At 34.7% G+C, this 25,678-nt stretch overlaps 2 protein-coding genes across 5 annotated transcripts; one reads left to right on the forward strand and one right to left on the reverse strand.

Moving 5' to 3' along the window:
- Nucleotides 1-885: 885 nt before the first annotated feature.
- On the forward strand, nucleotides 886-3,882 carry AHP4 (HPT phosphotransmitter 4). 2 transcript variants are annotated; one of them, XM_086456430.1, is made up of 6 exons: nucleotides 898-1,069; nucleotides 1,968-2,098; nucleotides 2,189-2,257; nucleotides 2,862-2,933; nucleotides 3,175-3,247; nucleotides 3,669-3,882. In XM_086456430.1, exons 1-6 carry the CDS (start codon nucleotides 1,010-1,012, stop codon nucleotides 3,714-3,716), a joined length of 453 nt encoding a protein of 150 aa, XP_086312556.1. In that variant the 5' UTR covers nucleotides 898-1,009; the 3' UTR covers nucleotides 3,717-3,882. The 2 variants fall into 2 exon arrangements, with proteins under 2 accessions (XP_086312558.1, XP_086312556.1); XM_086456432.1 differs by lacking the exon at nucleotides 3,175-3,247 and having other exon boundaries at nucleotides 886-1,069.
- Nucleotides 3,883-6,075: 2,193 nt separating this feature from the next.
- Nucleotides 6,076-24,031, reverse strand: MET18 (ARM repeat superfamily protein). 3 transcript variants are annotated; one of them, XM_086456418.1, is made up of 21 exons: nucleotides 23,876-24,031; nucleotides 23,550-23,612; nucleotides 23,390-23,444; nucleotides 22,504-22,601; nucleotides 21,641-21,799; nucleotides 21,462-21,521; nucleotides 20,464-20,652; nucleotides 18,532-18,585; nucleotides 17,868-17,954; nucleotides 16,247-16,970; nucleotides 15,285-15,664; nucleotides 14,133-14,206; nucleotides 12,188-12,293; nucleotides 11,144-12,033; nucleotides 9,314-9,389; nucleotides 9,072-9,183; nucleotides 8,342-8,418; nucleotides 7,669-7,749; nucleotides 7,455-7,534; nucleotides 7,273-7,350; nucleotides 6,076-6,514 (listed from the first exon to the last, which is right to left on the reverse strand). In XM_086456418.1, the coding sequence occupies exons 1-20, from the start codon at nucleotides 23,945-23,947 to the stop codon at nucleotides 7,317-7,319; spliced, it is 3,471 nt and encodes a 1,156-aa protein (XP_086312544.1). In that variant the 5' UTR covers nucleotides 23,948-24,031; the 3' UTR covers nucleotides 6,076-6,514; nucleotides 7,273-7,316. The 3 variants fall into 3 exon arrangements, with proteins under 3 accessions (XP_086312544.1, XP_086312539.1, XP_086312548.1); XM_086456413.1 differs by having other exon boundaries at nucleotides 6,076-6,536; XM_086456422.1 differs by lacking the exon at nucleotides 21,462-21,521 and having other exon boundaries at nucleotides 6,076-6,536.
- Nucleotides 24,032-25,678: the final 1,647 nt, after the last annotated feature.

The following is a 25,678-nucleotide window of genomic DNA, read 5'->3' on the forward strand; positions in this document are numbered from 1 at the left end:
TTTTTGTAAGGATGATCTCTATGGTAACTAGATCATCCTCGCAAAAAATCAGCCCATTTTTAAATTTCTATCCCAACTTTGGCCATTTCATTGGCTATCGATCCTGGTTCTATATATACACTCGTTTTTTCAGAATGAGGCTTCGATAGTCACATTTATGTATCCACTTAATAACAAAAACAAACTACTAATTATTTAAATATAGACATATATTTACTATTAAAAAATTTATATTATTAGTAGGTTAGTCTGTTTTTAATGAGATCAGTAATTTGGTGCTAGTGAGAATTGAACCCAAGTCAATAGTATCATCACCCAGGACTTTACCAACTAAACTAGTTGGCACTTGCATACATTTACGAACTCGTCCGATCTGAGACCACTTATCTGAGTAATCTTGATATTTGTGGGCGCTACCGGTATCTGAAAACCACGATTAAAAACCATGGGAGGGCAAAAAAACAATGGGCCCAAGGACGGAAGTTTATGCCACGCGTTGCTTGGGATCAGGAATCATTCAAAAATCAATAGATCGTAACCGTTAAGCAATGATACAGCCAGGCACATTTTTCATATCCCAGGTGCCTTCAATGTTTTACAAGGACATTTTTTTAAATATTTTTGCCTTTTTTCCCCCTTTTACTACATTTAATAGTTAAATCTTTTTAATATTGGATTTTAAAGTTTATAATATATGATAGGATTGTGTACATAAAGCCCCCTCAAAAAAAGAAAATTACAGAATCTAAATGCCTTTATTTGAGGGCCTAAAAAAGATAAAAGATTTGATATTTCCCTGACAAGGATCAACATGAGAGAGAGCCCTCTGTTTAGATCACAAAATTATCATTTTTTTTCTTCCCATTTCACTATAAGGTGAGGACACCCAGATTTTCCTTTCCACCTTGCAACCTACTCCCTTTCCTTCTCTATAAATACTCTCCTTTGGGTTTCATTATTTCATCACCTCTCCTTCTCTCCCTCTCTTCACATATTCTCACTTTCAAGGATGGGAAGAAATCAGCTCCAAAACCAGGTTACCCAAATGAGAGATGCCCTCTTTAAGCAGGTTATTATCAATTCTTTCTTCTTCTTTTTTGTGACCAGAAATATTGAAGAATGTCCTTTAGAAAGCCTTGACTTGTTTATAGAAATACATCCCATTTTGATTCTTAGGTGGTTTTGCTCTGTTTAAGGGTCCCCTTTTTTTTTTTTTTTTTGTTTGTTTAATATGTCCAACCCACTTCAAAGCACATCACTTATACATACCATCCCAAAACCATGGTTAGTTTTTGGGAACCATGGTTTGGATATACTAGTTTAGACAGGATTGTTTCAATTTTTTGAGACAATTCAATGTACTAGGTAACTTTTTCTAGTGTTAATGTTATTTTAGATATGTACGGACACATGCAAGCTTGTCTATGATAACCCATGTAGTTGAAGATGAGGATGGCATATTGGAAAGAAAAAGAAAACCCTGTTCTGCATATTTGATTTTCATCAAGTGGGTTTAGGGAATGATCATGAAAATCACAATAGATTGGCACGCATTAAATAGGGCACATTTTATATCGTGCCATGGCGGAGATCTCAATCTGCTTGCACAATTTTATCTCTTTTTTTTTCCCCTGTTTTTTCGAAGTGACCTTGACCTCGAGGTTATCGCCTGATTATATTTGGAAAATTATTTATTGTTACCTATTTTTCTAATGGGACAGGCTCCAATGACTCACGAAAAAACATATGGTCCTGACCATATAATCCAATTATCAGGATTTATGTGCATCATGATAATACATAACTTATTGACACATTTACATGGTTGGGTTCATGTGTTTTTTACATGAATCATTTACTACTAGGCAGTGGAACTTAACCCTTTTCTACCATTTTTTTGTTTATACAATTAAGAATGCCTATGTATGTATTTATTTATTTATTTAAAAATATTGAACTTGTTACAGGGTTATCTTGATGAGCAATTTATTCAATTGGAGGAACTAGCAGACGACACTAACCCAAATTTCGTCGAGGAAATTGTGACATTGTTCTTCAGGGATTCAGTTCGACAGATCAATAACATGGAGCAAGCATTGTAAGTAAATAATTTTATTATTGATTTCAGTTTAATTTGTTATTCAAATTTTCAAATCAATAATAATTTTCATTTATGTAATGTATCTAGGGAGAAGACCCCCCTCGACTTTGATAAGCTGGACAAATACATGCACCAGTTCAAGGGTAGTAGTTCAAGGTATAAAATATATATATATATATATATATATATCTAAATCTAGAAATAATATAAGATACCCAAACAAGCGTATGTACTACTTGCGACATGCTTGCAATAAAGGGTCCCCTTGACCCACCAAAGGTTAGCTGAGATGGTAAGACATGACTGGGTTTGCTCCCCAAGTTGTGACTTTAAGTCCCTAAATGCCCCTCCACATAAATTGACTACTTACACATTGTCACACGTTACAGGGTGGGATAGTGCGTGCGGCCCTGGTAGACTTGTCTTGCCTTAAGTGGGGATACACCCTAGGTTACCAAAATAAAATTAAAAAAGTCCCCTTGGATTAATCCAATAGATCAATCCAATTGAATGATTTTGATCATCTAACAAATAGATGGTGGGTTCCTTTGTTTACGAACACCTGCTAAACCTCACATGCCATAGGAATGGCCGCAAACAAAGGAGCCTCAACCACAAAGGGTCTCAACTACGTCTTGCCCATCACAATATATTTTAGAATATTCTCCTATCAAATCATGTGGGCCACGTTCTCGAATAATGAAATAATCATTTTACGTTGTCTTGTGGGTGCCGCATTAATTAAAGTAATTTGATGTAGCATTGGAGCTGCAAAGGTGAAGGACGAGACCACAAACTTTAGGGAGTATTGCATGCAAGGAAACGCCGAAGGGTATATACTTTTTCTTTATAAAAAAAATAAAATCAAAATTATAATATGGATAATGATTTTTTGTCAAACGCCCATCACAGAATCATAGATTATTTGCCTTGAGATATAGAATCATAAATTTTTTTGTATATCTCGAGAAAAATGATCTATGATTTTGTGATGAGGAGCATCAGATTATTACGATTCTTATAATATAGTATGATACATGAGATACACCACATAATAATTAATTATTATGTAGATGCTTGAAGGCTTTCGAACAAATGAAGAAAGAACATGCAGCCCTGCGCAAGAAACTCGAAAATTATTTTCAGGTCTCTTCTACCATTTTCTTGTATCATTATTACCAATGGGTGTTAAAAATGAGATTCACAAAATCTAGAATGGAATATTATAGTGCATGCGTGGTGTTCTAAGTTTGGCATATTTTTTTCTTACCACAACTCATGTCATTGATAGCTGTCAAACAGTATAATAATGCATTTGAGTTTATATTGATGAGTTGATGATGGGGCCATATTCATCATTTCATACGTTGTCCAATCAATCATCAATCATATAGTAAATGTCTCTTTCAAATTTCAAGTAATTTTTGTTAGTGATAGAGACATATTTACAAATGAAACTTAGTATAATAAGTTATTTTTAAATATAACTTTATCAATATTTATAACTAAAGTAATTTTTTTTTTTTTTTTTTTTTTTTTTGTTTTGGGCATAAAATTGATATTTCAGTTGGCAAGACAAGTTGGACCAGCGGAGACTGCAACTCGCCCAAAGTAAGAAGCAACAATGAGGATGAAGACAGACTGCAGTGATGGTTTAAAAGTAGTTTTATGAATGTGGGGGTAGTTCAATTTGAATAAAACTGGAAGGGTTTAGATGGCTTCCTATGTTCTCTTTAGATGTTTTAAATAAAAAACAGTTAATGAAACTTTTGCTTGGCTCCCATCAAGTCCATTATGTGTTCGAGACCAAAATTAGGATATATTCTACAAATATACTTTTGTAGAATATAAGCACATGAAACGCTTACATAAAAATTCTACCATTGAAAATGAAGTTTTCATGTTTGTGGTGACAGAGAGAGATTGGCATCCTGATCAGGGAATATTCATTAGGGGACCTTTTCTAATCTAAAACTACCTTTAAGTTGAGAGCAAAAACATAGATTTCTTGGAGATCTGTTCAAGTTTTTTATATAATCAGTATAAATTCTCTAGAGATTCATTTTTCTTGGGAATCCCTAAGATTGTTCATACATCTCAATCATTCTTTTGATGGACAGCATCAAACCTCATTTGAGGCTAGAGTTTTCCTCCATTAGGATGTTAAAAATGAAACAAATCCATGAGAAACATGTGTTAATCCCTAAGAAATGGTATGCTTGATGTGGTCCATCAAACATGGTTTGAAGTCAGGTAAGTCCAGATTCATTTAATTGGAGGGACTTTTTTCCGCTTGTGATCATAAAAGGATGAGATGGAAGAAGAAACACATATTAGAGAATCTCTAGGAACATACTTCCATCTCAAACTCATTCATTTTTTGTCTGATGGAGTTTCAAAACCCCGTTTGAAACTAGCATTTCCCTTGATTGAACTGCAACTTGGGTGGGGTGTTGGGTATACCCCAAGTTCAACCTCAGAAGCAGAACCCTCAACCCAATCAATGGGCCTGAGCTCACTAACCCAAGTTTAATCCGAGCTTGATCTTCTAAAATCGGGTTGAACTTGAGTTTGGGTCGATCTGACTTGGGTAATTTTGGGCAAGTTGGTAGGGTTGGGCTCATTGAGCAACCCTAATTTCAAATTAATTAGCAAATAAATGTATATCTTTAAAAAGAAATACAACATCTAAAACAAAATAATCAGTAAATAAAATTGCATACAACCTTCAAATCCATCACTGAGAGAATATTTAATTATATCGTATTAAACCAGAGCCAACATTAATAATATTCAATTGCACAAGGCATAATAATAACATGGAATAAAAAAACTAAATAAAAAATATATAACAAATATAAAAATGGAGCCATTAGTGCCAACTATTTGGCTCCGTTTTGTCCTACATGAGTAAGAATTTTTGGAATGGGCTAATTTTGGTGAAGATGATCTCTATGATGAGGAGATCATCCTCACCAAAAATCAGCGAATTTTGAAACTTACTAACCCCACCAACAAAAAATGGAGCGTTCAAGATTCTTCAACTCATAAACACATACTTTTATATACTAATATATACATATAAAAATATGTGCGTATTAGTATGGGTGGCGTTTGGAGGCCCTAAAGAGAGATCCTAACCCAAGCTCATCTTCTACATAACTTGAACCAGGCTCACCTATCAATTGGGTTGAGCTTGGGTTGGTTTCGGGCTTACCCGTCTAGGTTGCAGCCCTGCTATCAAATAATAATATGTATTAGTGCTAGGCTCCTCTAGGATTTAAGAACTTATAAAATGGATTATGGACACGATATTTGGTGGATTGAGGATTTAGGTTTGATAAAGATCAGATTTAATAACCTAGTTAATCATTTTTAGATTAACCTTGTCCCAGCTTGATAGGATCCCGATCTGATAAAAAGTGAGAATTCATATCAATTATATTTATATATACTGTTTAGACATGATATTTATTCAAATTTTGTAGACAAAATCAGATTGGGTCCAATCCAGATCCAACTTACATCATTTTGGATTTGGATCCTAATATTGAGATCGACAAAACATAATCCAACAAAGGTGCTATGCGATCCTTGTTGGATTGGTGGTCGACCTCAATCTGGTACAGACCAGATACATTGACAGTTGTATAGACCGAGATACCAACAAAAACTGACCAAAACAACCACTTCAGCCCCTTTCCAAAACCATACATTTTTCACCATAAACTCATTGTCTCCAACCCCAGTTAATTTAAAATGAAATATAAAACACACCCTTTTCAACAATCCGCTTCAAATCTAGCCCAAAAAAAAAAACACCCTAATTTCTTTCCAAAAATCCATCGCCTTCAACCTCCCCAAAAACCAACCTTTTCCTTAGGGTTTGACCAAGACAAGTCTTGAATGCTAATTCTTAAAATTAAAAGAAAAATAACAAAAACAAAAACAAGAACAAAAAAACAAATTTACAGTTTCTTCCAAGACAAATTCTTATATTTCAATAAAATAAACCGTATGAAAGCTAATCATGTTCAACAGAATATCATGGTCATCAGCACAGAATCCGACTTATAAATCAGGGAAAGTTTTCTTTTGGCTAATCTATGAGTCATCCAAACGAAGATGGAAATACAGCAATATAAATCCAACTAAATCAGGCGTAGGATTTTAGTATGCAAATAGAAACCATGTCCTATCACCTTACATGCATACTATACAGATGAAGCCTATGGGAGTTGAAACAAGATCTGCGAAATCCAATCCTTCTTATAGCTACCAACCACTAACCTGCTTGCCTACCAAAAAACCTCGTTCCCATTTATCTCTACTGACATATATACAGGTTGGTGTCAGCCCTATGATTTTGGTTGGAAGCCCGTGGCTGCAATTCAATACCAATCAAGAGCTTGCCTGCAAATAGTCAAGGATTGCCCTTGTGAAATGAGAAAAAGATGAAACAATCAGTTTGGTAATTGTCAGTTTTGTTAAACATTATGCAAATGCCTTGGCTACCGTAGTAAGGGCAGGCCTGTATTGTAGAGTGACAGGTCTTGGGTTCAAAACCTGTCCGCACCCTAGTTGTTTATCTCATTTAAAACAGGCGTACCTATTGACAACAACAAAATATATCCACGCAAAGAAAAATAAAAAATTAAAATGATTTTATGTTCTAAGAATTAAGTTTGGTAAATTATATTATATTATATTATATTATAATGAATCTGACTTCTGCCTAATACAATTGCAGCCCAAACTAATCAAGATTCATCAACTAACCATAGACCTTTTTCTCCTGTAGATTGCCTTGAAGTTGGGTGGGTCATGAATTATTTTACATTTATACGGGCATAAGAGTTTTCAGTTTTCAGTTTTCAGTTTTCAGAAGTGGTAAATGAAGCCAAAGGGGACATTTGGTTGTTAACCCAATAGAAGATTAAGATAATTTATGATGCTAAGAATTATTTGATTGTTGCTGTCAACAAAGAATGTCAGATTTAGTGGAAAGGGAGTACTGGTTCTTTTTTCTTTTTTTTAATATAGTATTTTATTTCACACTACTAGGCAAGAAAACATTGCACTCCCTATGATCTACTAATAATTTGATCTTCGGATATTATTGGAAGAATAAGAACTTCAAACATAGTTGGAAGAGGTTTTAAGATGAAAACCTGGCCAATATTGGAAAATGGGCGCTCTCAACAGCTATCACTAGTCAGAAATGAACATTTGTTGATGCAATCGATGCCCTATTTGAGTCAACAACCAATAGTAGAAATCAACATCAGATAAACTTGTATATAGAGATGATTGAAGATTTGAAGTAACAACCATTTAAACTAAAACTTCTAACCATGCTTGACGACATCTAACAGCTTCTTGACGAACAGTCCTCTTTGGATCATCAAGAGCCTTGGATAAAGCTTGTAGCAGCTGCAAAAAGATTATATGGCAGTTACACCACAGCCAAAGAACTAAAAGTAATAGCTATCAAAATTCAGTAAATGGTGAAAAGTGGAAGTAATTGTGTGAAAATTTCAAACATCATGCGGTAAAATATAATCAACCTGCAGCCTCATGGGATAAATCCTCGTGTAAGGCAGCCCTGTCATGGCAACAAGACATTGAATTGCAGTCTCCCGAACAAGCTGAAAGATTCCAGGAAGGTATCCCATAAGTTTATGTAATTCAATAAATTTCAACACAAGCTATTTATCTTACAAACTTGAAAGAGAAAGTAATGGAAATGCTTTCAAAGCGAATTGGTAACCATGAATAAGAAGAAAACAGAAACATTTGCATCAAAGACTCTGTCTGCAGCATGTAGGTTTACTGGGGAAAAAAACGTGAAGAAAAGATAGTTGATGAGTGAGTTTTAAATCTAACAGCAAGAGACTGACACAAGTTTCTCATTGGGTAATAGTGCTTCCAGACAACCTTCAGATAAAAATGATACACATCAAAATATCAATGAAAAAAAACCTATGATTTTATAATTGGAGCCCCATGGTAGTGTTGCAGTATGTGTACTGCCCTTAATAGTTACTAAGAACAAGATATCAGACCCAATTAATATTGTCAAAAACAAAAGATACTAGACATGTATAAAAGAAAAGAACTCACAATCATATCAAAGAAATTCTAGCTATGCACGTAGTTACACCACAAACATACAAGAATATAGTATGAATGTTATTACAACCACCAACTTAAATTTGTATCTAAGATATGAAATACTACCATCATGTGAGGGTAGGAGACAAGTCCAATAATGTGATTTATGATGATGTGTGCATTCTCTGTAACAGCTTCTTTTCCTGCATGCCAAAGAAGAAATAGGAATTCATAAGATCTTATGAATAACAATCACTGTATACAAGAAATGAAAACTAGTAAAATAAACAATTTCACCTAAATTTTTTTCTTAATTCAGGAAAATGTCTTCAGTTTTCTTTTAGATACATAAAGAGGCGAAGGTAAGCCACCTAAAAAACCATTAATAATTTCTCTATGATCAGAATTAAAGATCTGAGGTGAAAGTGGACAGCACAAAATGGTAAACACATGAACATAATGGTTTGACGAGGGACATTTTTCTTTTTTTCTTTGTTCATGAGTACATGTGAAGGTGGGATTTCAATCTCGGCACTCCAATTTCTAGTTTTTTCTTGGAAAGGTGAACAGGTGAAGGTGGGGTTTTGATCCCACTCACTATTATTCAATCTTTAGGAGTCAATTACATGACTGATAAACTTCCATCTTTAGAAATATGATATTAGTATAATAGTAGATATATGTACGATATCACTTTTATTAAAGAGGCACTAAAAGGAATACCATAGTGAAAATATGTAAAAACCTAAAGGGGCAAAGATAAGGGAAAAACTATAGAAGTTTCATGAAAAACAAGGTAAACAAATTAAACAACACATACAGGCTATGAATTCATGCATGTATGGAATAATCTCACCATTTTCATCCATTAATATCCCAGACAAGACCAACAAGAGGCTATAAGTCAGATCTTTATCCAGAACATCCACACTCAAGGAGGATAAACAATCCAACAGCACAGAAATCAGCTGCAAAGAAAGAATGATAATTCAGTGACAATGGAGATAATTCGAAGTGACCTCAGATTTTATATAAGTCATAAAATATGTTCAATGAAATAACATCTTAATCAAGAATTTTGAGATTTCCAACACTAACCTTCTTGGCCTCTGTCACAACAGCAGCAAGTGGAGTACCAGAAATAACATGCCCGATAGCTCGATACAACATGGATCTGAAATGGTGTTGCAGTAGTAGTGGATAAAAATCAAACCTTGTTATCTGAACATGGAAGTTAAATACAAGAGAAGAAAACTGTAATGGAAACCGAAGTTTAAGAATTTGGTCATTCATTTCCAAGACCAACTAGGCCAATCCAATCAACATTTTTTTTTTTTGGTAGATAATTTTTTTTATAAATAGAAGGAAAGAAAGAGGCGGCCACCCATCAGAACAAGAAGAAAACCAAACAACATAACCAAAATAGGAATAAGCAAGTCAACAATTCATCATTTCAATAAACAATTGGCAATAAATTCATAAGGAACCAAAAAGTAATGAAAGACCTCAAAAATGTGTAAAGAACAGAACGTGTAAAGAATAGTAAACATGCACTAGTCTCAGATAGTTCATATATTGTTTCGTAATCATCAATTAACTAGTGTTCCCTTCGAAATGACCCATAAATATCTCCTACACACTCAATTATCTTAAAATTAACACTCTCCCCGCATGGAAAGATAAAAAAGAAGACAGATAGATCACACCACTCATCTTTACACTATCCAAGGTATCTAATGATTGTAGGCAACCATTTGGCTATACTGAAATAGAAAATTTACACTATCCAAGGTATCTAATGATTTGTTCTAAAAATAGAAAAAAAATATATTATCATTGACGCCAGACCAGTTTTGGACCATCGACCATGTTATTTTGATCCCCAACAATGCTCTTTGAAGGACAACCCAGATCAATCAGTAACATGCATCTGTGCTATGGTCCTTTCAAGGGGTAACATAACACTTGCAAGGTCAAGATTCATTACAAATTTTTCCACATGGCACACATCCATATTACACATGGAAGCTTTCCAATTTACCACTCTTGCCCACTTCACTTGCCACTTTCTAATCTGTCCAAGCAAAAAACCTTCTCCCCTATGTGTGATGGTGTAATCAAGAAACCATGAATTCTTTTTCTTCTGGATCTTTATGATATATCATTGAAATGGGACATTACAAAAAATACATTTTTATAACATAACAATAAGACCGACTAGCTTTATAGAGCTGAACGTTGGGCAATCAAAAACAATATGTTCATAAATTGAGCGTAGCAAAGATGGGTGGAAGACAAAGAAAGATAAGATTAGAAAAGAGTGCATTCGTGAAAATGTAGAAGCCATGAGGTGATAAAAAGGGAAAGTCAATTGAGATGCTTTGGCCATGTGCAACAAAAACCAATAACTGCTTCAATTAGAAGCATGCAAGTTAGGTTCTAAAAGAACGAGAGGAAGCCCAAAAAAGACGGGTGTTGAGGTAGAGAGAGCTAATATGAAGATAATTAAATTAATAGAAGGCATGGCTTTAGATGGAATTGAATGGAAGAACATGATTTGCTCAACCCTAAATTGTTGGCATAAAGATTTATTTGTGAAATGAAAACCAAACTAGAGCTGACTCAGATTGTGTGAAATGAAAGACAGAATATCGTTAGTGTTTCCCAAGTTCCGCAAGACATCATTGTTTCCAACTATATGAAAGGAACATTTGAGAAGTAGTTGGAGGATTCATAAATACAATATCCATACAATGAAGACCAGTTAAAAGATTCATTTTCATCTACATATAAATATTTTTTCTCCTCCAGATTATTTAACAGACAGCAAAAATTTTCTGATATATCAAGTAAGGCGAGGGAGGAAGCGAAGGGTTCCAAAATGTATAAAAGAGAACCAGAAGATTTTGATTGAACTCATGAACATACCTTGTGGTTGATGAATCACATTCCTTCAATGAAGATAACAGAACCGGCATCATACTAGAGAAAAAATGTTGTTTATAGAGTGGTCGTATGGTCGCATGAAACCTTTTGTTCAAACAAACATCAGAATCGCTCAGAAGAACATGGAATGCATCTGCTGCAGATCTCATCACAATAGGATGTATATCATGCTCACTACATTCTCCCAGCATATCCTGCTGCAATGGCGAGGTTCTCATGTTACTCCTTGACAGTAAGCATCTCAAAAGAATCATTATTACGTCCTTCACTTTTTCATGTCCACGCATAATCATACCTTTCCCTATCCATGCCAGTCCAACCATAGCATTGGATTGTAGGGCAACATTACGGTATAAATTAACATGACCCTCATTACTGTCGTCTATTGCACTACATTTCCACAAAGGGTCACTACCACATACACTCCATAAACCCATTTTGAAGATTATATCAATTGCTTCTTCCAAAGTACATTCGGTTGAAGCCTCTGTAGTGTTGATCATCAACGGCAATTTGTTAATCATAGAACCCAAAGCCTGAGCTGCTGAAACATCTCCTTTGAGAAGGCCAGTCATGAATAGCTTGAGTATTATTCTCACATTCAGAAGGGAGGTTTGAGGGCGAAGTGCTATGATTACTGATGCAAATAGAGAAATAATACATTCATCTCTATATGAAAAACTCTCTAAATCTTGAGTAAGTTGTAAGTCGTCTAATTTGATGGGAACAGAGAATGAAATTGATTCCTTCAAAGGAAAAAACGAGGTTGATGAAAGTACACCATAGGCTTTTTGGACAATCAAACCCTGATCATACTCTGAACAACCCGCAACAGCAAGTCTCATCGTTGTCATCATTTTATCAAGAAGGACCTGAAACAAAAATAAAGATATATTTCTATTTGTTTAATGGTTAAAACTGAGGCAAGCTAGCAGATCGAATGTGCAAGTGAATAAAGAGATGCATTCAGCACATGATCCCCCTTTAAAATAAAAACAAGAAAATATGATATTGTAGCATACTTACTTTTCCTTCGACTCCGACATTGAAAGTCATGTTATTTTCCATTTGATTCCAAATATTAACAGAAAAACGCAATGCAACATCCTCAAAACCTTCACTCTTATGGGACCTAACCAAGCCAACAAAGGATAACATCAATGGAACATGCAATAATAACATCAAATGAAGCTTTGAAACAAGGACCCTTCATTTTCCAAGAATTTGCAGTATCAGACACCATGTCATGCCATGAGTAGGACACATGCCAACACACTTTTCAAACAAATCTTGATTTATACAAAATATTATGCTTCCCGTCTTTACTTATATATTGGTTGCATATTTTTTGATGTATATAACCTTACTTGAATACAACATTTCTGTGTTATACGCTAAATATGAACTGAAGTATTTTAAAAATATGTTTCTCAACATACAGAAAAATTGCTTGGACATGTCAAGAGTATATAACACTCAGTAACAATGTCACACACAGAAACGCGTGCCCATGTCTTTGTTAGATAGATATAAAGAAATCTTACATGAGATTAAAAAACTGGACAACATAAACCTTCCCATCTCTCCTTCCACCAAACCCTAGGAAAAATGAGCACCACCCTCCCCTTCCTACTCATCAGACAGCCCTCAAAAAATTTAGGTAGCACAAACAATGATTTAAACTCATCTGACACCAAGTTGGTTCTCCTGAGTTTAGTAGATATGGACAAGGGTTGTGTCATGGTCCCAATGTGATTCAGCTTAATTTTCAACTAAACTCCGTATTGACTTTGAAAAACTCAATACTACTCACTAATAACCCGTACTCTGTTAAAAAATTTAGTTACAAATGGGGCTAGAAATAAGGAGACCCAGCAAGTTATGCTCTTGTTGGGTTCAGTGTAGTCATGTTCTTGTTATGCTCATATATTACCACGTAGGGCAGTCTTCATTCAAAACTAACGAACAAAACAATGAATGTCAGGCCCGAGGTTTCTGCCTTGTTATCAAAAAGGGGAGTTAGGTAAAGCAAACTCCCTCCTTGGACGAGCATGGGGCTTAGTCAAGTAGAACTAGGTTTCGCTGCTTGATGCTTCGATTGAAAATAAATCCATGGAGCCATGTCGATACACCAAAAATATGTGATAGAAAGGTCAATCCCTCTGCTACAATATGAAAAACTATCAGGAGAAACTTATAAAAAGCAGTTCAGCCACTTGCATAGAACAATAACATGGCAACGTAGACTAAGTGGTCACATTGGATCCTAGGCCCATCACAGGTACGGCCAGCCTATATTTGAACGAGAATGTTATGTTTCCCGCAGAGCCTAGAAGAAAGTGACTCATGCAGATAGCTGACTCCTATTTAATAGAAAAGAATAGCCCCAACCCAGTTGGCCGGTTAATCTCAAAGATCTTCTCAGCTGAAAATTGGAGAGGACCATGGTCCTAACCTTACCAGCACGAGGGGACAAATCAATGAATCCCTGAAACCTCCTTGATGTTTTTGACAAAATCAACCAAGACAAACCAGTCAATACATGTTGATATTGATTGAGTTGGAGGGAGTTTAACATGCGTTCACCTCATAGCTTCTAAATGGCCAAAACACCCTCAACATGGGCATTCATAAGTAGTGAAGTCTCATTGGATCGCAAGTTTCAGGTTGCTTAAGTTATAATTGTCACTTTTGAGCTACAGAATGCAAAGCATGTAGCCTATATTATACAGGAAAATGTAATTCATAATAGCCTATACCATAGAATTGTCAATTAAAAAAAAAAAGAGGATAAGACTTGGATTCAAGTTACCAAATATGGTAAACATATAAAATGAAAGGGTACAAACTATAATCATTGAATCGTCGTAGTGAAACTAAAAAGAAAGCGGGAAAGAAAAAAGAGTAATCATAATGAAACAAAAAAGGAGAGAGAGAGAGAGAGAGGGGGATCTGTGATACAATTGCATACCATGGGAGCACCTTACTGGAGTAGCATTCCAACAAAGGAACTAAAATTTCAACCGACTTCAAATTACCTTTGACCTACACAAACAGTACAAATGAGCTCTTGAACATGATTTCATTCTTATAACTTGGAGAAAGTTAACAAGAACAATATGGATGCCACTATGCCGGAAAAAACAGAAAATATGAATCACATATTGACATTTGAACATAATGAAAGCAACCTACACCAATATTTTCAGACACTAAGGCATGAGGCGGTGGGCTGAACTAGCCAGTGCCTCAAGGTGTAAGCCTTGAGACATAAGAGGTAAGCCTCACATGCATGGAATTTTAGATAAATAATATAACATACATAAATAGTTAATATTAAAAATAGAAAATTAGAATAGCCATCAGATATTTCCAAATTTCAAGTATCAAATGCAGACAATAAAATTCTAAATTTCAATTCCTACAATAATAATATCTTTAAATATTGTTATTTCATATTTCAGCAAGAACTAAATATTTTATATTTGAGTAATTGAAAGTTTCTACCATAAATAATTATTTATATTTATCTCAAAAAATAACTAATTATTGTTGTTCAATAATTCTCTGTGCATAATACCAAATGTTACAAAAATGTATTTGCGAATCAAATCAATTTAACTTCCTTCGCATATATTACTATTTTATATTATAAATTATTTCCAAATCTCCAATTACATAGCATACTAACAGCAATAAAGAAATAGAAAAAAAGAACAAGACAGATATAGATAGGAAGAAAACAAAAAAATAATAAATATAAGTCTTAATAAACAGGAAAAAAAATAGACAATTTAATGTGAGAGGCGCATGTCACGCCTCACATTGATGAGGTAAGCCTTTTGGATGCCTCTTAGTTGAGACATCTTTTCCTTGTGCCACGTTTTTAGTGAGCCTCTCCCCAAGGATTGTTTATATGGATTTAAAAACACTGGTCTACACCAACCACTAATCTTGTACACATGTCCACAGATTGATGCACAAAATCAATTGATGGCACAAGATACTCATTATTAAGTCATTAAATTGTCCTAGTGAGGATATTCTAGGACTTACCAACAGAAATTAAATAATTAAAAGGATGTATGCACTATCAAATAGAAAAGTAACAGGAAAGACGTACAAAAGCCTCAAAGAAATTGGCAGATATAGCTTCTTCTATCCCTTGAATTACCCTCAGCATAAAATCTAGACCAATTGTGCCAATTTCAAAAATCGCCTCCAATTGCAGAGATAGAGGCATAGAAGAATCTTCAAGAAGAATTAATGAAGCAAGCTTTTCCACCACGATAGTCATATAGCATATCACCTTCTCAGAATCATGACACTTCTTAATGAATGTACCAATTTGCATTAAAGCCTTCAAACTAAGTTTCCATAACAATTGCTCTTCCCAACCAACAGACAGATTTGATGTGAAGACATTCAAAATATTTTCAAATATTGACTTTGATGCGGGTAAGAAACAACTCGGAAATGTAGCCAGAATCTGCAAGCCCTTCACTGCAATAAAAAAATAAGAAAAAAAAACAATGTCAAGAAAAGAATTTAATGGTAGCTAACTGGCATTAGATCACATGTGTGTGTTAAATTGAATCCCATAAACATCAAATGACACCTTAAGATAATGAACTGGAGGGAGATGTTAAAACACTGACAGTATATTTTATCCATGATGCAATTGAAAGCATTCAATTAAAATGCATTTTTTAGTGAATATTTACTCCCTAGGATCAATAGAACACTGAGTATATTATGTCCCAATAAAAATAGAAGATACACCTATCTTAATATCAAACTTGCAGGCTGCAGCGATTGAAATCAGGATGAGGCTGGCGTATAAAAGACTGCATTAAAAAAATGTTTAAGAAACCCATCTGAGTACAATATCATTCATACCTACTACCTAGTGCACATGACAATTTGAGTTCCCTGAGGAAACAAACCAACCAAGCATACAGTCTAAAATAAGAATTGGTAAAAGAACAGTGATTTCTGGCCAGTCAAACATAATGAGAAGCAGATAAGTAGCTACATTAGTAGAAAAGAATGCAAGTAAATAATGAAGGGAAGATAAGAGTTTACCCCCACAATAAATATCTGCCTCAGAAACATGTTGATTTGTACTTGTAACCAAAATATAGCGGAGAGCACCAGCTAATGGCCCTGAAAATTTTTTAAGCAAGCAAAACCAAGTGTCTTCTTCTGAGATCAATTGTGGAGAGAGCTCTTCAGAGCCTATGGCCAAACCTCTGCAGGCAGCAAGGAGTTCAATGCAGAGGTAAAGTGCTCCGGAATTCAGTTTCTCAGAAAGCACGAAGCCATCATCTAAAATGCAACCTGAGTCTGAACTTCCGGGGGAAAGTCCCAAGATGTCCATCAAGCGGAAAAAGAAATTTTGGAACACCCTATTGCAGCAAGCACTGGAAACTGTTGATGAAACAGAGAGGATACATCCAACTGCATGTAGTTTTTGCTTTATTTCTACAGGAATGTCATTATATTTTTTAACACATGTGACAGACCTGAATGTCATCTCTATTTCTTCATCTTCAAGAATCAAACTTAGAAAAAGGCCACCATCTTGAAGCATAAACTTTTGCAAACATACTAGAGCTTCGTTTGTAATTTCATTCTTCTGGAATTCCATACCATTTGGTGATTCTGAAATCAGTGAAAATATAGGCTCCTGTGGTGAAGATCTAAAAAATGCATCTTTTAAGGAAGACCAAATAGAGGTAGCATGTTTTCCCATTCTGTCTACTCCGTATTTCACTGAACAATGGCTTAGATACTTCAAAGAATCAACCTGCGAGCATTCAGGAAATCATTACTTTTACAGTGCCAACAGAAAAAAAAAATTAACAGGAAAATTTCATTACACTGTAGCATTTACATGAACTGTGTCGATGTCCCTCAGATATGAGGTATCTAACACGGCACTTCAAAGTACGCTAAAACACAGACCTGTCCTTCGGTCACACAAAATATTGCCACATGGAACACTCATCAAGCCAACTAAATCTATGAATGTTTACCCCGACCACCATGGATGAACCTACACACTAAAAACTTTCTAGGTGGTCTCTAGCTGTTAGGTTGGAATTCTTTAATTGGGTGCTCCTATTGTTTTTTACCCATGGTTCTGGTTCATGATGGGCGAAAAGCCCAATCCAATGGCAAGAAATCACCTATAAAGCTGGCTTGTGGTATGTAAGCTCACCAGGTTACGAGAGGCCTAAACATTCATTGGATCAATGGGGCTGAAAAGTGTTTTGTGTGGCAATATTTGGCATGCCCAATATGGTAGATGGGTGTTGACGACAAACATTTCATGTTTTCACATAGTATAACATTTTAATCTACTTGATTTCAAAAGGGTTTTTTTGTAAAATAAAAATGAGAAAATAGTATATACGAAAAATAAAAGAAAACCTTTCCATACAAAATAGAGCTAATGCAATCAAATAACCATAGTTACATTTAGCAACTGAAAAGAAGTAGCATATTAAGGATGGAACACCCAGACCCTCATTAGGTAATCATTAGTTAATAACAATCATCAAATTAAAAGGGTGACAATGCAGTAAAGTGTCAGGATTTGTTAACAGGAAAAAGACAGTGCCATGGTGTTATAATAAAAATTAGTGAGATAATTCACAAAGACGAGTGCAAATGACTAGAACTATACCCTAATGTCACTAACCTTTGCAGTTGGCAGAGAAGAAGAAAGTTTTTCAAGAAGCAATGGCATGGCAAATGGCTCAAATAGAGGAGTTGAAGTGAAAGCAAGCTGCAAACTGAGTTTCCAGTTAGTCATTATAACAGTGGATTAACTATGAGCTAAAGCGTACATAAAAATAAATTAAGAAACAAAGAATTCCTATTTTTGAGAGTTCAATTACAGCATTTTACAGAACAGGACATCGCTAATCAAATGTGTAAGGCACAATCTAGCCTAATTCAAAAGATTTAACAGGCACTGATACATTCAATGATCAATGAAGAAGTGTCTCAAATCAAATAAATATTGAAAATAGGAGTACATAACGTAATATTAGTTTCAAAAAACTAAAAGAATGCACATATGAACATAATATTTATTTGAATTTTGAAGTACCACTACATGCATCAATTCTGGTTGCTTTTCAGAAAAAGTGCCACATGTACCACTACATGTATACAAATAATTGCTAATACAATTATTGTCCGAGGTAAGTTCCATCCATATAATATTTTTCAGCATTCTACTCATTAACACAAAAAGAAATCAGCAGCAGAGACAAACAAATCTCGCCAATGGCTTGGGATTCTGACAGCAACATGGTTGAGTAGAAATTTCTAGCAGCACTTGGAAGTATTTCACGTACCATTAGGGCCCTTGAGAGGTCATCTCTTTTAACATCAAAGCCATCATTTTTTGGCTGCACAAATTAAAGAAAAAATATTTAAATCAAAAAAATGCAATAAAGGGAAACAAATTGAAAGCATGGAAATTTCAACTAAGCAAATAGATAAATTATAAGCCCAATCAATACACCACATAGATGAACATTATTCATTTGACGAACAAAAGCACAAACAAGAAAGAGTATAACACCCTATGCAGAGCCACATTCACCATTAAAGAAATCAGGTAGAACACCAAACAACAACAAAAACAGATGGCTCAAAAGTACTATTTAATTTGAGGCCATGTTTTCACATGCTAAGGTATGAAGCAAGCAGTGAGGCTGGTCATTGCCCTGAGGCATAAGGCGTAAGTTTCACATGCATGTTAAACAATTGAAAATTTAGGATAGCCACCATATGTTCCCAAATTTCAAATCTACATTAATGAATTCTAAGTTTTAATCCATTACAATAAATGATAATATTAAATATTATTATTTATATTTAAGAAAAATATTTTTTATTTGAAGAGTTGACAATTTTGGGAAGTCGTTAGTTGTAACTCGTTAGTCTTTGTGGAGCTATGTTTGAAAGTTGCATACCAAGTACGGAGTAAGAAGTCCCTAGTTTGAGGTCAAAAGGCAAGTCCAGAGTAAGTTGTTAAGTTGGGATAGGTTTTTGAACACTTACAATTAAATTCGAATACAAATAGTTATATATGCAAAGAAAATCATTGAGTTGGTTTGATTTATAAAGAATTTTTGTTGTGCTTTGTATTATACAGATGAAATAATAGAAAAAGTAATATTTAGTTATATTTTCGCAATAAACATAAAATAATTATTTGTTGTACTCAGTATTGTACAAAGAAAGTTATAGAAAAAATAAAAATTAGTTATATTTTTGTAATAAACCTAAAATTGATATTTAGAATAGATATTCGAATTTAATTCTAAGTATCCAAATTATATTGCATACCAACAACAACAAGGAAACGGAAGAAAAGAAGAAACTTACAAAATCTTACTTTGTTAGAAAAATAAAAAAGGAAGAAAAGAGAAAGGGGGAAAAAAAAAAAGAGATAAAAATATATAATTTAAATTTAAAAAATGAAAATATAGAAAAATAAACATGATGCCTAAGCCTCAATCAAAAGGCATAAGCCTCGGCCACGCCTCACACTGAGTCATAAGCCTTTCTAAGTCACACATCACATTGAGGCGTATTCCTTTTGCGAGCATCTTGGTCCGAAACATAAGCCTTACCTGTCTATAGGTTTCAATCTTATACTTCAAGACAATTATAATGAGCCTCATCTTGAGGCCCGCCTCGAGGTAGCCTCACATGCCTCTAAAAATATTGATTTGAACCATCTAAACAAAAAAATCATCATCATCCTATGCCTTATCCAAATATTGGGGTGTGGAAGACAATCCTATTTCGAAATTCCACACTATCTTGGGGCACATTCTCAGTAACAGCATGTATCATGATATCTTTTCATACTGCCTCCATCTGCGTCATTTCCCTAATGCCCTTTTAGATTCCTCGACTTACCAAAGTTCTCTTCACAAGTGTTGTTATAGGTCTCTCTATATATGCCAAAATCATCTCAAACAATTTTCCTTTATATCTTATTAGGGTTATTACTAAATTTCTTCAAAGGTTCTCATTGACTTTCCTAGTCTTACCACTCATCCATCTCAACTATGCTCATTCTATGGATATGTTTCCAGACTAACCAAAGAAGAACAAAAATTTTACAACAATAAAAAAGTGAAATTCTAATCATTAAATCCAATTTATGATCTAGTTGATAAGCAGAAAATTAAAATAAACAGCTAAAATCATCCATAAATGGAAGCACCTAGAGATTGATTATATAACACCATGATTTTCCTTAAGCTTACATGTGTGAAATGGATAGGAAAGTAACGACCCAAAACGTCAAAAAGATCCTCAGAAAAACCTGCTAATGGACCCAACGGATCAGGAAATAAGTGTCCCAGAATTTCTACAATATGAAACGTGAGCATTAAACATTGAGGATCCTTCTCTCCGTCAATCGCTTCACATATCCCATAAATAAGGTCATCACCCTGCACCACAAAAAAATGTCAAGCACTTTTAAGGAGAAAAGTTATGAAACAGATTAAATAAAATTCATGTAGAGGAAAGCCACAATTATTGTGTAACAAAGACACTATTTTATCTGAGTATTTTATGTCGAATACTATGACTTAATCATAATTTTTAAACAAATCCCAATTAGCTCAAATAATGCAGGTTATCTTCTATTATTTATATAGTATATATTATCATCAAAGCCTCATCCTAAATTTGGGTCCATTGAACGAATTTAGTTCCCCATTCAATCTTGTTTAAAGTTTAGTTGTCAAAATAGCTAGGAAGCAGCTCTATGGCGGGAGGAGGAGCACCATAAAGTGGTCATATAAATTATAAAATCTATGAAATAAACAATCACTAAGACTTTCAAGCAGGTCATATAATAATAAAAATTCTGAAAGGAAACAAAACAAGAAAAACACTACAAATAATCAATTTAAGAAAAAGTAACAAATATATGATAATTAAACTCAACCTCAAGTTTTTGGATAGCAACAAATCTTGAATCACATATGGTTTTTAACTTCTAAATTTATGTATGAGAAATTCAATTTCAAACTCCAAAGTTTTTAGTTCAATATACTTATATTCTCTTTTCATATGCTTGCATGTTGGTAAAAAATATGTGCAAGCAATTCAATTGTATGCATTTATGTCTCTCTTAGTTTATCTGGGTCTATACTTCCATTACTATTTCAATTGCTTGAAATAGAGAGAGAGAGAGAGAGATCCATTCATTGCTATGCATGACTAGCAGGAAAGAGAATGTAAAAAATGATACCAGTGTTATAACTGCCTCAGAATAGCGATCCAAAAGACATATAAGAATTTCAAAACATAACTGCAATAACATTACAAAGGAAAATGTCATATGGGTATATCTTCAACAAGAAATTGAATGTTAATTGATAGCAATGAACTTCTTGGATATTTTCAAAACATGCACATAAAATATTGTACCTTGCGGTCATGATTTCCTAAAGATTGCACTTGTATGTTCTGTAGGTAAGTGAGACCAAGTGTTCTTGCATCACTAACAGTGACAATACCAACATTACTTTTCCTCCTTAGAAGCGCCAAGCAACCAATAAGTGCACCATGTAAGGCTTGCCAATCTACCTGTTGTAAATACCACCATCACGTAACTTATGATGAAAATATATAGAGAAATATGATAAAAACAGATTGTGATACAACTGCAAAGGAATCTTTAGTCAGTTTCTTCTACTTGAGTAGTCTCCAGGCATCATATCATCCACTCTTTGCTTCCTTCATTTGGGGTTTCCACATGCTCTGTAAGGTGGCCTTTTTTGTGTGGACAATTTGTTTAGACAACACTCTAATAGTTGACCATCCCCCACCCCATTTCTCAGAAGAAGATAATTGTTAATTACTGTGCTATGTGTGAAAGGAGCAAGGAGATTGTAGAACATTTGCTCCTCCACTGTAATCTTGCTAAGGAGTTTAGTTCTTTCTTCTAGCTCTTTGGCATTTATTAGGCTATCCCTAGTAGAAGTGTGCCGGATGTTTTCAGTAGTTGGAAGTTGTTTGGGTTTTCATTACATGGTACGAGCATTTGGTATATGTTCCCATTTGCGATTTTCAGGGGCACATGGACAGCAAGGAACAATCAAATATTTGAAGGGAATGAGGAATACATAATAAAAATCCACAGAAAGTGGAATAGTTGAGAAGATTGTCCTAAAATCAAACTTTTGCCTTTTTCAATCATCATGGATCCCAAAAAATGGTTAAGGGATCTGTATGAACTCTTATCACCATTCAATATGTAAACGAGTATCAAATCATAATTGCTGACTTACTAGCCTGTCTGTGAAGAATCCTATCAAGCTATGTACAGTAGCATTGTCTAGCGGCTTTGATGAAAGACATGTAAGCAGCTCTGCTAGAAGAAGGATACCTGAAATTTTAGTACCACTTAGTAAAATGACATAGAAAAGAGTTATTTCATTAAAATTTTATTGCATAAAAGTTCGAAGACAAGAACATGACAGAGGAAAAATATAAGGAGGTGACGACCAGAAAATTCAAAAATGAAAGGATAGGGATAAAGGAGTATATACATGCATACGACCACATCAATCATAAGGAAAACAAATGTATGCCCCAAATCAATATTATTCTTAACTTTATTTCTTTCACTCTCTCAAGGATTCATCTCTCACCAGCACATTTCCTTTAAATTGATTAATCTAAGCACTTGTCAACAGCAACCCACCTTCGATCGTTTCATTTTGAAGTGAATCAAAGAAACAGATATAGAAACACAACCATCCATTTCGTCGAAAGTATTCATTCAGGGAGTTTAAGTCATTTACAACCTTTACTTTTCTTTTCTTTTCCCTTTGAAATAAGGTGTCGTCCATTAACTAAATGAAAATTACTAGAGTACCAGATAAAGAGAGCGAACACAAGTGTTTCTCAAACTAGGGTGAGTAACATTAGCATTCCTCATGTTCGAAATAGTGGGATTGTTTATCCACAAAATAACAAGATATCTGTGATTATTAAAACTTACAGCTTAATTCAACCCCCCCCCCCCCCCCCCCCCCCGCGGACATTCCATGAACGAATCATAAAAAAGCTTCAACGTTCAGACTGTTAGAGAAGAACACTGCAGTATGCTGTACAGAAGTAAAATCGAACAAAATAAGGCCTTAAACCCATGTAAAAGTCATGAAACTGTACCTCTAGAGCGAATGACATTATCTGTAGTGGTCAGGTACAATCCCATTTCTTTTACCTAAAATTAAGAAAGAAAGAAAAAAAATGTGTGTGAATATGTAAGTATATTTAGACGAGAATGTGTAGTTTAATCGTACAGTTGGAAAATCATTCAGAGACTCACCAATGCTTCTATGGTTAAAAGATCGTTCTTCACAAGTGTAGCAATTGCATCCAGATTTGCAGACTATAACATTCACAGTCACAGAACAAGAGTAAATTTAAAGTGTCGGGGATCGAAGCAGAAGAAACAAATTCAACAAATAAAGATCAATTTCGAGTCATTAGATCAAATATTTCAATATAAAACACAAATAATTCGAGTAAATCGAACTAAAACCCTAGCGAACTTCTCGAATATTTTAGAAGATGGACTTTACTGTAATCGGAGGGAATAAAAAACTTTCAGATATTATAGGTGTAGGATTAGAGAGGAAAATGAGCTTAAACCTGCTGGTTTGAAGGACGAGAGGGGTCGACGAATGCTTCCACGTGGGGAATCCAGGAGCTTGCTTTCGCCATTAATGGTGGTGCGCGAATGCGTAGAGAGTGATTTTCGAGGGTTTTAGACTTCAAGTAAACTTGACCAAATATGCCGCGAAACGCAAATATATAAGGGGGGCTTTTTACGAGGTGTTTCTTGATGCATTTTAATATGTTAGAACGCAAGATCGAAGACCTTACATTTTCTAGATCCTCGAAAATGTGCTGAAGTGAAAGTTGATGTTGAGTCGAATTTTTATACGAATAGCTAATTTTGTCCATTAATCATCGTCCATTGTTTAAGATGCCATGATTAAGCCCAGTGGGGCCCACTTGTGCACAATTGCGCACATGGGCATAGTTACCGTGCAAGTCCGCCAGTCTGACTCAAGTCAAACCAGTTCCCTTTCCCACATACACCAAATCATTTTTGGGATAAATCCTTGGGGTGACTATCGAGGGGTGATTCGGAGTCAAGACCTTCGATAGCTAAGGTCTTGGCCATCTCACCACCCACTTCAAGGTTATTATAATGTCTGATAAATTTGGAGGGCCAACTCAAAATCAATTGGCAATGAGTTGAGAGGCACAAAGAGCTTAAAAGGATAGAAACAATATAATTTGTGTCTGATGATAGAATAAACTGAAGACACCCGCATGTGTGGGCCCGACTAAGCCAAAGCACATGGAGAGAGAAAGGCTCATTCCGATAAAGCAACAACATCAAATAATAATAAGAAGACAAAGAAAAATTCCGAACAATTACGAGATGATGACTCTGTCAAATCATCTCAGTCTCAAAGGATTTTTAAAAGCACGATTTGGGTTGCATTTGGTGGGATTGAATGAAAATACTGGTCCAAAATATTAAATATTTTAGAATATTTTCAATCGTTTTGGAGTGTCTTGATCGAGACAGTTTTGATTTTTCTCTTGATCAATACATTACTTCAAGATGAGATTTAAACCTTATTGATTATGATTTATGATTTAGACCAACTCATTAAGATTTGAATTGGGCTAACAAGTTTGGGCTTTTTCTCCCAATTTTTCAAGAAGAATGAGTGTTGGTTCGCTCCTCCCTATAATAAAAAAGAATTCAGTAAATTTATGGATTAAATGGACCACTCGTATCTGTTTCATATAAAGGTTCTCTTTCTACGTGTATAGGATGCTTGCTACATACTTAACAGGAAAGAAAAATGGTTGATAGCTTAATTCAGTTCAAGTGATGTTCCATATGTAGAATTAATACGTATAAGTTAGTCCTTATGAGCACCACATTTGTTTTAGTAACTCTCTACCGTGCACATTCAGAATTCAAATAACCTTCGATGTCTACTATTTTTTCCCAACTTTCAATCCTTATTGCGTAACTTGTGCATGATCAATCAAGTCTGAGAAATATTCAAGTTGGAATAAATGGATTGCGACTCCCACATAAAAGTACATAACAAACTGATCTGATTGGATGGTTGTGGCAGTCCATCATCATGGTTTCAAAATTCGTCCGAGACCGAGATGTATCGCCCGAGTTGTCTTAGTATCAAGTATGGATGAGACCGAAGGACAAGTCAATTTTTCGGACTAGATTTAAAACCCCAAGTTTATTTTTTTCATTTTTGAACGAGACATCTCAAACATATTGGAAAACTCATCCAAGATGACTCGGTATCTGGCATGGACGAGATGTTTGGACCATGGTCCATCATCATCAACAACCAATGGTTATAATTCATCAAATAGGCTAATTTATGGTGTATATGCGCA

Source organism: Akebia trifoliata, chromosome 1 (assembly GCF_017979445.1).
Source record: "Akebia trifoliata isolate Shusen 1 chromosome 1, ASM1797944v1, whole genome shotgun sequence".
Classification (NCBI taxonomy): Eukaryota; Viridiplantae; Streptophyta; class Magnoliopsida; order Ranunculales; family Lardizabalaceae; genus Akebia; species Akebia trifoliata.